Source organism: Kogia breviceps, chromosome 6 (assembly GCF_026419965.1).
Source record: "Kogia breviceps isolate mKogBre1 chromosome 6, mKogBre1 haplotype 1, whole genome shotgun sequence".
Lineage (NCBI taxonomy): Eukaryota > Metazoa > Chordata > Mammalia > Artiodactyla > Physeteridae > Kogia > Kogia breviceps.
In genome coordinates, this window is record NC_081315.1 from 55,508,886 (window position 1) to 55,521,346 (window position 12,461).

A 12,461-nucleotide genomic window follows, 5' to 3' on the forward strand; every position below is an offset into this window, starting at 1 on the left:
TTTAACAAATGTTGCTAGAATGAATTTTAAGAAAGTGGACAGATCTTCACCAGAATTGCCAGAACATACGCTTTTACCCTTATCCACACCAGACATAGGTGATAATATTACATTGAATTTAAGGATTGAATTTACATTTCCTTAACTTCTGCATTTCCTTTAATACTTGTATTTCCTTGAGTTTAAGACTTTCCTAAAAATATTTACTGGTTACTTTGTTATTCTTTCAATTGCTTTATCATACTTTATTTTTATGGGATTGTCTTTTCACTATCATTTTGCAAGAACTTTTTGATATTGTAGGTATTAATCTTTTTCTGATATTCTTCATAATGCTTGTATCTTTCTTTTTCTTTTTTAAAAAATTATTTATTTTCATATTAGTCGTCCATTTTATCCACATCAGTGTATATGTGTCAATCCCAATCTCCCAATTCATCACCCCCGCACCCCCATCCCTGGCTGCTTTTCCCGCTTGGTGTCCATACGTTTGTTCTCTACATCTGTGTCTCAATATCTGCCCTGCAAACCCGTTCATCTGTACCATTTCCTAGGTTCCACATATATGCGTTAATATATATTTGTTTTTCTCTTTCTGACTCACTTCACTCTGTATGACAGTCTCTAGATGCATCCACGTCTCTACAAATGACCCAATTTCATTCCTTTTTATGGCTGAGTAATATTCCATTGTATATATGTACCACATCTGCTTTATCCATTCATCTGTCGATGGGCATTTAGGTTGCTTCAATGACCTGGCTATTGTAAACAGTGCTGCAATGAACATTGGGGTGCATGTGTCTTTTTGAATTATGTTTTTTTCTGGGTATATGCCCAGTAGTGGGATTGCTGGGTCATATGGTAATTCTATTCCTAGTTCTTTAAGGAAACTCCATACTGTTCTCCATAGTGGCCGTGTCAATTTACATTCCCACCAACAGTGCAAGAGGGTTCCCTTTTCTCCACACCCTCTCCAGCATTTGTTGTTTGTAGATTTTCTGATGATACCCATTCTAACTGGTGTGAGGTGATACTTCATTGTAGTTTTGATTTGCATTTCTCTAATAATTAGTGATGTTGAGCAGCATTTCATGTGCTTCTTGGCCATCTGTATGTCTTCTATGGAGAAATGTCTATTTAGGTCTTCTGCCCATTTTTGGATTGGGTTGTTTGTTTTTTTACTATTGAGCTGCATGAGCTGTTTATATATTTTGGAGATTAATCCTTTGTCTAATGATTCATTTGCAAATATTTTCTCCCATTCTGAGGGTTGTCTTTTCATCTTGTTTATGGTTTCCTTTGCTGTGCAAAACCTTTGAAGTTTCATTAGGTCCCACTTGTTTATTTTTGTTTTTATTTCCATTACTCTAGGAGGTGGATCAAAAAATATCTTGCAGTGGTTTATGTCAAAGAGTGTTCTGCCTATATTTTCCTCAAAGAGTTTTATAGTGCCTGGTCTTACATTTAGGTCTTTAATGCATTTTGAGTTTATTTTTGTGTATGGTGTTAGGGAGTGTTCTAATTTCATTCTTTTACATGTAGCTGTCCCATTTTCCCAGCACCACTTATTGAAGAGGCTGTCTTTTCTCCATTATATATCCTTGCCAATTTGTCATAGATTAGTTGACCATAGGTGCGTGGGTTTATCTCTGGGCTTTCTATCCTGTTCCATTGATCTATATTTCTGTTTTTGTGCCAGTACCATATTGTTTTGATTACTGTAGCTTTGTACTATAGTCTGAAGTCAGGGAGTCTGATTCCTCTAGCTCCATTTTTTTCCCTCAAGACTGCTTCGGCTATTCGGGGTCTTTTGTGTCTCCATACAAATTTTAAGATTTTTTTGGTTCTAGTTCTGTGAAAAATGCCATTGGTAGTTTGTTAGGGATTGCAAAGAATCTGTAGATTGCTTTGGGTAGTATAGTCATTTTCACAATGTTGATTCTTCCAATCCAAGAACATGGTATATCTCTCCATCTTTCTGTATCATCTTTCATTTCTTTCATCAGTGTATTATAGTTTCCTGCATACAGGTCTTTTGTCTCCCTAGGTAAGTTTATTCCTAGGTATTTTATTATGTTTGTTGCAATGGTAAATGGGAGTGTTTCCTTAATTTCTCTTTCAGATTTTTCATCATTAGTGTATTGGAATGCAAGAAATTTCTGTGCATTAATTTTGTATCCTGCAACTTTGCCAAGTTCATTGATTAGCTCTAGTAGTTTTCTGGTGGCATCTTTAGTATTCTCTATATAGTATCATGTCGTCTGCAAACAATGACAGTTTTACTTCTTCTTTTCCAATTTGGATTCCTTTATTTCTTTTTCTTCTCTGATTGCCATAGCTAGGACTTCCAAAACTATGTTGAAGAACAGTGGTGAGAGTGGACATCCTTGTCTTGTTCCTGATCTTGGAGGAAGTGCTTTCAGTTTTTCACCATTGAGAATGATGTTTGCTGTGGGTTTGTCATATATGGTCTTTATTATGCTGAAGTATGTTCCCTCTATGCCCACTTTCTGGAGAGCTTTTATCATAAATGGGTGTTGAATTTTGTCAAAAGCTTTTTCTGCATCTATTGAGATGATCATATGGTTTTTATTCTTCAATTTGTTAATATGATGTATCACATTGATTGATTTGCATATATTGAAGAATCCTTGCATCTCTGGGGTAAATCCCACTTGATCATGGTGTATGATCCTTTTAATGTGTTGTTGGATTATGTTTGCTAGTATTTTGTTGAGGATTTTTGCATCTATATTCATCAGTGATATTGGTCTGTAATTTTCTTTTCTTATAGTATCTTTGTCTAGTTTTGGTATCAGGGTGATGGTGGCCTCATACAATGAGTTTGGGAGTTGTCCTTCTTCTGCAATTGTTTGGAAGAGTTTGAGAAGGATGGGTGTTAGCTCTTCTCTAAATGTTTGACAGAATTCACCTGTGAAACCATCTGGTCCTGGACTTTTGTTTGTTGGAAGATTTTAAATCACAGTTTCAATTTCATTACTTGTGATTGGTCTGTTCATATTTTCTATTTCTTCCTGGTTCAGTCTTGGAAGGTTATACCTTTCTAGGAATTTGTCCATTTCTTCCAGGTTGTCCATTTTATTGGCATAGAGTTGCTTGTAGTAGTCTCTTAGGATGCTTTGTATTTCTGCAGTGTCTGTTGTAACTTCTCCATTTCCATTTCTAATTTTATTGATTTGAGTCCTCTCCGTCTTTTTCTTGATGAGTCTGGCTAATGGTTTATCAATTTTGTTTATCTTCTGAAAGAACCAGCTTTTAGTTTTATTGATCTTTGCTATTGTTTTCTTTGTTTCCATTTTATTTATTTCTGCTCTGACCTTTATGATTTCTTTCCTTCTGCTAACTTTGGATTTTGTTTGTTCTTCTTTCCCTAGTTCCTTTAGGTGTAACATTAGATTGTTTATTTGAGATTTTTCTTGTTTCTTGAGGTAGGCTTGTATAGCTATAAACCTCCCTCTTAGAACTGCTTTTGCTGCATCCCATAGGATTTGGATCATTGTGTTTTCATTGTCATTTGTCTCTAGGTATTTTCTGATTTCCTGTTTGCTTTCTTTAGTGATCTCTTGGTTATTTAGTAACATTGTTTAGCCTCCATGTGTTTGTGTTTGTTACATTTTTTTCCCTGTATAATTGATTTCTAATCTCATAGCATTGTGGTCAGAAAAGATGCTTCGTATGATTTCAGTTTTCTTAAATTTACTGAGGCTTGATTTGTGACCCAAGATGCGATCTATCCTGGAGAATGTTCCGTGCGCACTGGAAAAGAAAGTGTAATCTGTTGTTTTTGGGTGGAATGTCCTATAAATATCAATTAAATCTATCTGGTCTATTGTGTCATTTAAAGCTTGTGTTTCCTTAATAATTTTCTGTTTGGGTGATCTGTCCATTGGTGTAAGTGAGGTGTTAAAGTCCCCCACTATTACTGTGTTACTGTTGACTTCCTCTTTTAGAGCTGTTAGCAGTTGCCTTATGTATTGAGGTCCTCGTATGTTGCATAGGTGCATATATATGGTGCATATATATTTATAATTGTTATATCTTCTTGGATTGTTCCCTTGATCATTATGTAGTGTCCTTCCTTATCTCTTACAACATTCTTTATTTTAAAGTCTATTTTATCTGATATGAGTATTGCTACTCCAGCTTTCTTTTGATTTCCGTTTGCATGGAATATCTTTTTGCATCCACTCACTTTCAGTCAGTATGTGTCCCTAGGTCTGAAGTGGGTCTCTTGTAGACAGCATATATATGGGTCTGGTTTTTGTATCCATTCAGTAAGCCTGTGTCTTTTGGTTGGAGCATTTAATCCTTTCACAATTAAGGTAATTATCAATATGTATGTTCCTATTACCATTTTCTTAATTGTTTTGGGTTTGTTTTTGTAGGTTCTTTTCTTCTCTTGTGTTTCCCACTTAGAGAATTCCTTTAGCATTTGTTGTAGAGCTAGTTTGGTGGTGGTGAATTCTCTTAGGTTTTGCTTATCTGTAAAGCTTTTGATTTCTCCATCAAACCTGAATGAGATCCTTGCTGGGTAATCTTGGTTGTAGGTTCTTCCCTTTCATCACTTTAAGTATATCATGCCACTCCCTTCTGGCTTGTAGAGTTTCTGTTGAAAAATCAGCTGTTAACCTTATGGGAGTTCCCTTGTATGTTTTTTGTCATGTTTCCCTTGCTGCTTTCAATAATTTTTCTTTGTTATTAATTTTTGCCAATTTGATTACTATGTGTCTCGGCATGTTTCTCCTTGTGTTTATCCTGTATGGGACTCTCTGCGTTTCCTGGACTTGGGTGGCTATTTCCTTTCCCATGTTAGGGAAGTTTTCAACAATAATCTCTTCAAATATTCTCTCCGGTCCTTTCTCTCTCTCATCTCCTTTTGGGACCCCTATAATGCAAATGTTGTTGGGTGTAATGTTGTCCCAGAGGTCTCTTAGGCTGTCTTCATTTCTTTTCATTCTTTTTTCTTTATTCTCTTCCGCAGCAGTGAATTCCACCATTCTGTCTTCCAGGTCACTTATCTGTTATTCTGTCTCAGTTATTCTGTTATTGATTCCTTCATTTCAGTTATTGTATTGTTCATCTCTGTTTGTTTGTTCTTTAATTCTTCTAGATCTTTGTTAAACATTTCTTGCATCTTCTCAATCTTTGCCTCCATTCTTTTTCTGAGGTCCTGGATCATCTTCACTATAATTATTCTGAATTCTTTTCCTGGAAGGTTGCCTATCTCCACTTCATTTAGTTGTTTTTCTGGGGTTTTATCATGTTCCTTCATCTGGTACATAGCCCTCTGCCTTTTCATGTTGTCTACCTTTCTGTGAATGTGGTATTTGTTCCACAGGCTGCAGGATTGTAGTTCTTCTTGCTTCTGCTGTCAGCCCTCACTCTGGGTCTTTAACTATTTGCTGGGCTTTTTTCAGAGGCAGCAGGGTAGAAAGACACCACAGGGTCTGTTTCTAGGCCTTCTGCTTCTGCTCCAAGTCCTCTTCAGTGGTGCGTTTCTCTGTGATTTTCTTCCATAGCAGTTGATAGTTGAATCAATTTTAAAACTTGTTCATGTGTCTATACTTGCTTTCATTGTGACCCTTCTTCATAATGTTTGTATCTTTTATCAATACATTTTAATACAGTTCAATGTTTCTACCTTTTAGTTATTTTCCAAAACAACTAGAATGAATACACACACACACACACACACACACACACACACACACACTCTCTCTCTCTCTCTCTCTCTCTCTCTTAGAATTTTCAAAAATTTAATATATTTCTTATATTTAAGCTTTTGATTTATAAGGACTTTAATTTTGTATGTGTTTGGAAATCGAGCTTTCATTTTCTTGTAATTGTTCCAGATCAAAATGTATTATTTTATTCTATTCAATTTCTGGCTCAAACATTCTGATACTTAAATTATAACCTGAGCTATTTTTATAATTTAACATTTAAAATTTTTCAGTTTTAAGGCTTTCAAAAATTTCATTTTAGTATTGCTTTAGGGTTTCTCTAATCTTTCACTCCCTGCTCCTAGCACCCCACATATAGCCTCTTTCCAATGTCCTGCTGCTAAACTTTTACCTCCACCACAAAGTTCTGCACATTTTTCTCTACTGAGGAAGAGAGAACACTCCCACAATGTGTCAGACACTGTGCTAAGAAAGATGAGGAAGAAATGATATGTAATGATGACTCTAGTAAGAGCTAGAATGATAAGGGAAAGTGAAAAAGAAAGAAGTACAGAGGTCAACTTAAATGCCTAACAATTCCTGGGAACCTTCCACCTATTCTCCAGTGCTCTTTGATTGCCATTCAGATAATGTAATGACTGGCCAACAAGCAAAGTCTTTTGTATTATAAACTCTTCTAGGATACCTTATTCTTAGGGTGTCTTCCTCTGAAATTGTGAAATATGAATAATGTAAAACACTCCCCCTCTCTTCCTTCTTCCTTCCCTCCCTCCCGTTCTTCCACAGAAGGAGGTAAACTGCTTTTCTGCCTTTCTTATGGGCAGAAAATGATAACACACTGGAGTCATGTAAGAACAACCACCAAGCTTTCTTACCTCCTGTTCCAAAAATAATGTAAAGTGAAAAATCCTGGGCACTATTTTCAATCTGTCAATGGAAAAGAAAGAACAGACATGAATTATTTGTTGTCAATGTTTTCTAAGCAAACCAGACACAAATTATATATGTTTCTTCACTTTCATTTTTCACTTGCAGATATAAAACCTTTTCTGCTCCCTGGGGATAATGTAATTTCTCAGGCACAGTCCATTTATATTATAAATTGACCCATGCAGTTCAAACCCGTTTTATTCAAGGGTCAACCATACATAGGAAAGAATTCTTTGGAACTGAACATTTAAGTTCAGAAAAATCCATTTATGTGCCTACAGTTAAATTATATACAAGATATTTATAGCTCAGGGCTTCCCTGGTGGTGTAGTGGTTGAGAGTCCGCCTGCTGATGCAGGGGACACGGGTTCGTGCCCCGGTCCGGGAAGATCCCACATGCTGCAGAGCAGCTGGGCCCCTGAGCCATGGCCGCTGAGCCTGCGCTCCGCAACGGGAGAGGCCACAGCAGTGAGAGGCCTGCGTACAACCAAAAAAAAAAAAAAAAAGATATTTATAGCTCAGTTCACTGACTGATAAAGATTACCTTAAATTTTTGGAGAATTTGCTTTATTACTTCTTCAGTTCTCATATTACTGTTTATTCTGACCTTAGTTTCTGATCCAAAGGCTGGAGTGAAAATTGATGTCTAGAAGAGAAAAAAAAAGATTGATATAATTTTAAGGACTTAACGTGACAAACTAACGAGAGTCAATATTTTGAACTTGGCCTTCCTTTGGACAAAAAAATCCAAGATCATCGGTTTAAAAATTTGCTTTCTTATTTTTACTTTCTTTGTTGTTGTTGAATACTGTACCATGTATGCCTTTAAGCAGCTTTATATTTTTTCTAGAGTAAGTTAGGTAAAACATCATTTGAGAATGTTCAAAACAGTTTCACTAGATAGTCACACCATTCTTCAGTGTAGTTTAATATTTCAAAATTCCCTCCTCGTTGGGAATAATTGTTCTAAATTGTTTTAATTTGAACTGTATAAAATTACTCCTTTTTGGTTGGTCAGAAATGGTCCAGTGTTGGCAATTTCATATGGTTCAGCCTATATCTCAACTGAGGATTGAGGTAAAAGTGCTGCTAATTGAATATCTAGAACAATATTTCCTGCAAGTTGCTCTAATCAAGAGTCTGCCTTTTAGATAATACTTGGTAAAAGTTTTCTATGGTCAGATAAGTCTGACACATCCCTCTTGGGGATTAGTAATGCACCATAAAAAAATCATAAGAAACATAACCATAAAATTTTTTCTCATTATTTGATCATTATTCCTATTTTAAAATAAATAGAATCCTGAGAGAGATGAAAATAATTAAATGGAAAATTCCAGAAATAAACAATTCATATGTTTTCAATTGTGTGCCATTCTGAGTAGCATGATAAAATCTTGCACCATCCTTCTCCATCCGGCCCAAGATCCCCAACCATTGACAATGTCTGCTCCTGACAGCCAACTATCGATGTCATCATGGCTTGATGGTCCAGGATCATCTGAAGCAGATGATCCCCCTTCTGACATACTGTCAGAAGGTCAAGAGTAGCCATGCCTCCGTGATTCACCTCACTTCATCTCATCACACCACAGGTATTTTATCATCTCACACCCTTACAAAGGTGAATAGAGTGCAATAAGATATTTTGAGAGAGATGGAGGGAGAGAGAGACCACATTTACATAAAATTTTTTACAGTATATTTTTATAAATATTCTACCTTATTATTAGATATTGTTGTTAATCTCTTATTTTGCCTAATTTATACGTTAAACTTTATCATAGGTATGTACGTATAGGAAAAAACATAGTATATATAGAATTCAGTACTATCCTCGGTTTCAGGTATCCACTGGGAGTCTTGGAATGTATTCCCTTGGGATACTGCATCACAATCTAAGCCTCTAATACTGGAGGCATTATCAAGAGGTTTCATGATATAAAAACATATCTTACGACTATATCAACTTAAATTCCTAGATGCATACACATTGCATACACATTGATAGAGTGCTTTGGGTTTCAGGGTTTTGTTTTCTGCTAGTTATTATACTGCAGTGAATGATATTTGTGTGAAATATCTTTAGTTCCACTTGATCTCTTTCAATCAATATCAATAAAGCTAAAGTAAACGGAGTTCTTCCTTCGTGCAGATACTTATGCTAAGTACTGAACTCACCTCATTCCACTTAATCCCATCAACAGCCTTGTAAAGAAGGAAGGATGAAGGAATGAACGCTAAGAGGTGGAGTAATTTTTTATTTGCTCAGCAAGAATTTGCAATCAGGTCATCAGGCTGCAACGCCCAAGCATTCAGCTACGATGCTGTGCTGCCAACTTCAGTGCCCATTTCATTCTTAGCCCCGCAAATCCCATCTGGAAGCTGCTCATTTGGAATAATGTGGCTTTCATAGCCTACTTTAACACAAATCACCCCACAAGCGCTAATGACATACAGCATAATTTTGAGGAGAAGAAACCAGGACAATTGGTAGTTGCATATCTGTGGGGAACTGTCAATGTTACTTTTTGGCCAGGAGGAAATTCTTGAGCCAGAAAAATGTCTAATTTGAACAGAGAATTCACAAGGGAGATTTCTCCATACCAGTCTCCAAAGAAACGTATGGATACTCTCCCAAGGGATGAAGAAGAAGGAAAAAAGGTAGAAAGCCCTAAAGAAAAAAAGCTTATGATGAATGAGTCAATATTTTGTATGAAAGGACTTAGAGTGGTGCCTTGCACAGAGTGAGTGCTTTTTAAGTATTTATTAAATGAATGGATGAATGATCGCTAAAGTACATGACATGAAAAATGTGAGTTCTACAAAAACATGATGTATTTCCTACCTTTGGCCAAGTTAAATGTCTTATAAATACTATAGAAAGGCACATATATATTTAACACATATTAAGTGAAAAAAATCAAAATGCAAATAGTATAAACTACAATTGCACTTGTGTAAAAAGTGATATGGGTTTATGTATAAGACCTGGAAAATTTAATTGATCAGAATAAACAAGCCTATAGCTGATTTTTTCCTTTTATTTAAATATTAATGTTTGAATGTACTTCGAACCAATCTCTTTTGTAGCACTTACATATTTTAATACCATTTGTGGATGTATTGGTTTCTTTGCCCAACCCCGAGCTCCATGCTGGCAAAGGCATCAATTGAGTCATCTTTATATTTCCAGTGTGTATCACAGGGCCTGCCACTTAGGGTTCACTGATCATGTCGGTTAAGAACTTGGGTTCTGGCATCAGACAGATTCGGGTTCAGAGTTGCTACTTAAAAGCAGTGTGACCGGTGATGGATTGTGTAAACTCTGTGAACCTCAGTTAGCTCATACGTAAAGTAGGGAACATAATGGTATCTGCTTCATAGGATTGTTTTAGTGATTAATGAGATAATCCATCAAAACAGTTTAATGCTTAACACATAGAGAGTACCCAATAATAATAGTAGTAGTATATTTAAAGGCATTATTATTTTAAATTATAAATTGAATTGAGTGATATTGTTAGTACAATAGACAACATTCTTTTAAATGACATTAATGAAACTGTAACTCACTTCATGGTTATAAAAGTGTCCGTTAATAGAGGCCCTATGCTTCTGTCTGTCCTTTCTGTCCACCATCGGAGGCTTCATCCTTTTTCTCACCAGGGTTGCTTCACTCATGGTTCTGTAGAGCAATGGGGATTCAGGTTCTTCATCTGCATGAAGCTTCAGAGTGCTACTGTGATAAGATAAATAATCTGGGGAGAATAAAGGTTATAAGCCCATATAATTTAGCTGCTCACCTCTTTGTATCGTGGGTGGATTTGATTACATACTTAGTAATTATATAGCTAAGCAATGGACTATAATGCTTTGAAACAGAAAATAGCAATGATCTTGTTTAAGAATAGGGCCATCTGGTGACACTTGTTTTCCATTTTACCTTGGAATTTTAATTATATTGTAATTAGAGTATAAGCATGTGATACTTCATCTTTCTCTAGCACTGGTGCTTAAATAAAAATAGATTTTTATTGTATCTTTGGTGCCAAGAGATTGGGATTCCCTTGTGTTTAGATGAGTGTTGTCAAAGGGCTAATTATAAGGACCCTTATATAAAAGATGCCAAAAGGCCATAAGACAAAAATAAGGGAATCCTGAAAGGAGCATCACATTTGTTACAGAATCTGAGTTGTTATAGAGACAGCAGGGAGGACTGAACTGAGAATGCTTTGAAAAAAATTAAGCTAAACGTTGGAAGTTGTTGGTAGTTTCATGAAGATAATGCCAGCACCATACCCTTCTTCAGTCTGAAGTCAGTTTGGTAATATCACCTTCCCGGGAATGTGAACCCCACCCCAGCCTCAGTCATCATCTTCTCCTTGGATCTCCACATATTACATGAAAATGAAAATCCATGTAAAATGTAAGATATCATGCCCGAGTCTCAGTAAATGACAGATACTAATATTATTACTAACACATAATCATTATTATGATTACTGTTGTCACATGTCATAGGGGCTGGCACTTTCCATTCGTTTGTCAAATTTGATATGAACTCACTTGATGTTCAAGTAGATTTCTCTTTTTTAAATAAATGTTTGAAACAACCCAATCAAATATAGTGAATGCAGTATATCTGCCTCTGAGAAGCAATGTTATATTAATATCTATTAACCAAAATATTCAACTTCTCAAAAGATGTAAAATTCAATCTGAAGGGCTTGGTCTAACATAGAAATCTTCTGAGTATAATAAATGATCCTAATCCTTGGGGAAAATATAAAACAATTTTATGTACACAAACTTTATTCAAACCATCAGTTCTCCCTAATCTAGTGAATCTAAGGGACTTGATGTAATTTTTAAAATAATGTTTTTATATAGCAAAGTAAGGTTCTTAAACATCAGATGAGCACTGTAGTGACCTAAGTTAGTATGTTCCTAAAATATATTTTTAAATATAAAATAAGGGTTTAATAAGTAACGGTATATAAAATGTTGAATTTCAGAAAAATATTCAGGATTCATGCTTTGTATTAGTTTTTAAAAGTCTCCTCATTAATAAGATTTTGATACTGACCTTCCTGGGAATCTGTTGCTCCAGACACTGGAATCTGAGTCCTGTCCAAATCACTAATACGGTAAAGATCATCAAATTCTCCCCAGCGTGTCATTCCCCTGAAAAGTAATAAATCTTGTAAGTGATATTATTCTATTCATAAAAAGGCGTAGGATGGTTTTCAGATTTACAGTATTAATATAATGCTGTGGGCCTCTGTAGGTAGATGCATCATCCTAAGTTATAACAATTTTTTATATTTTTAAAATTATATTTATACCAGAGTAGTCAGCTTGCATTTTAAATAATTATTGTACTGATTTTGAGCATGTTTTGACACAATAATTCAGTTACACACTGAACCACAAGATTATATAGATTCTGTAAAACATATGTGCCAATGGAATTAGTAGAAACCAATATAATCCATTCTTTTTTTTTAACATCTTTATTGGAGTATAATTGCTTTACAATGGTGTGTTAGTTTCTGCTTTATAACAAAGTGAATCAGCTATACATAAACATGTATCTCCTCCCTCTTGCATCTCCCTCCCACCCTCCTTATACCACCCTTCTAGGTGGTCACAAAGCACTGAGCTGATCTCCCTGTGCTATGCAGCTGCTTCCCACTAGCTATCTATTTTACATTTGGTAGTGTATATATGTCCATGCCACTCTCTTACTTCATCCCAGCTTACCCTTCCCCCTCCCCGTGTCCTCAAGTCCATTATCTACGTCTGCATCTTTATTCCTGT

At 35.6% G+C, this 12,461-nt stretch overlaps 1 protein-coding gene across 3 annotated transcripts in view; it reads right to left on the reverse strand.

Moving 5' to 3' along the window:
- RASSF6 (Ras association domain family member 6) overlaps nt 1-12,461 on the reverse strand; it is a 60,461-nt gene that overhangs the window by 7,695 nt on the left and 40,305 nt on the right. For all 3 annotated transcript variants that reach the window (XM_067036930.1, XM_067036931.1, XM_067036929.1), the window contains exons 5-8: nt 11,728-11,825; nt 10,215-10,399; nt 7,183-7,284; nt 6,584-6,635 (exon numbers count right to left, since the gene is read on the reverse strand). In XM_067036930.1, coding sequence (XP_066893031.1) covers nt 6,584-6,635; nt 7,183-7,284; nt 10,215-10,399; nt 11,728-11,825 — 437 coding nt within the window. The remainder of the gene's footprint in view (nt 1-6,583; nt 6,636-7,182; nt 7,285-10,214; nt 10,400-11,727; nt 11,826-12,461) is intronic.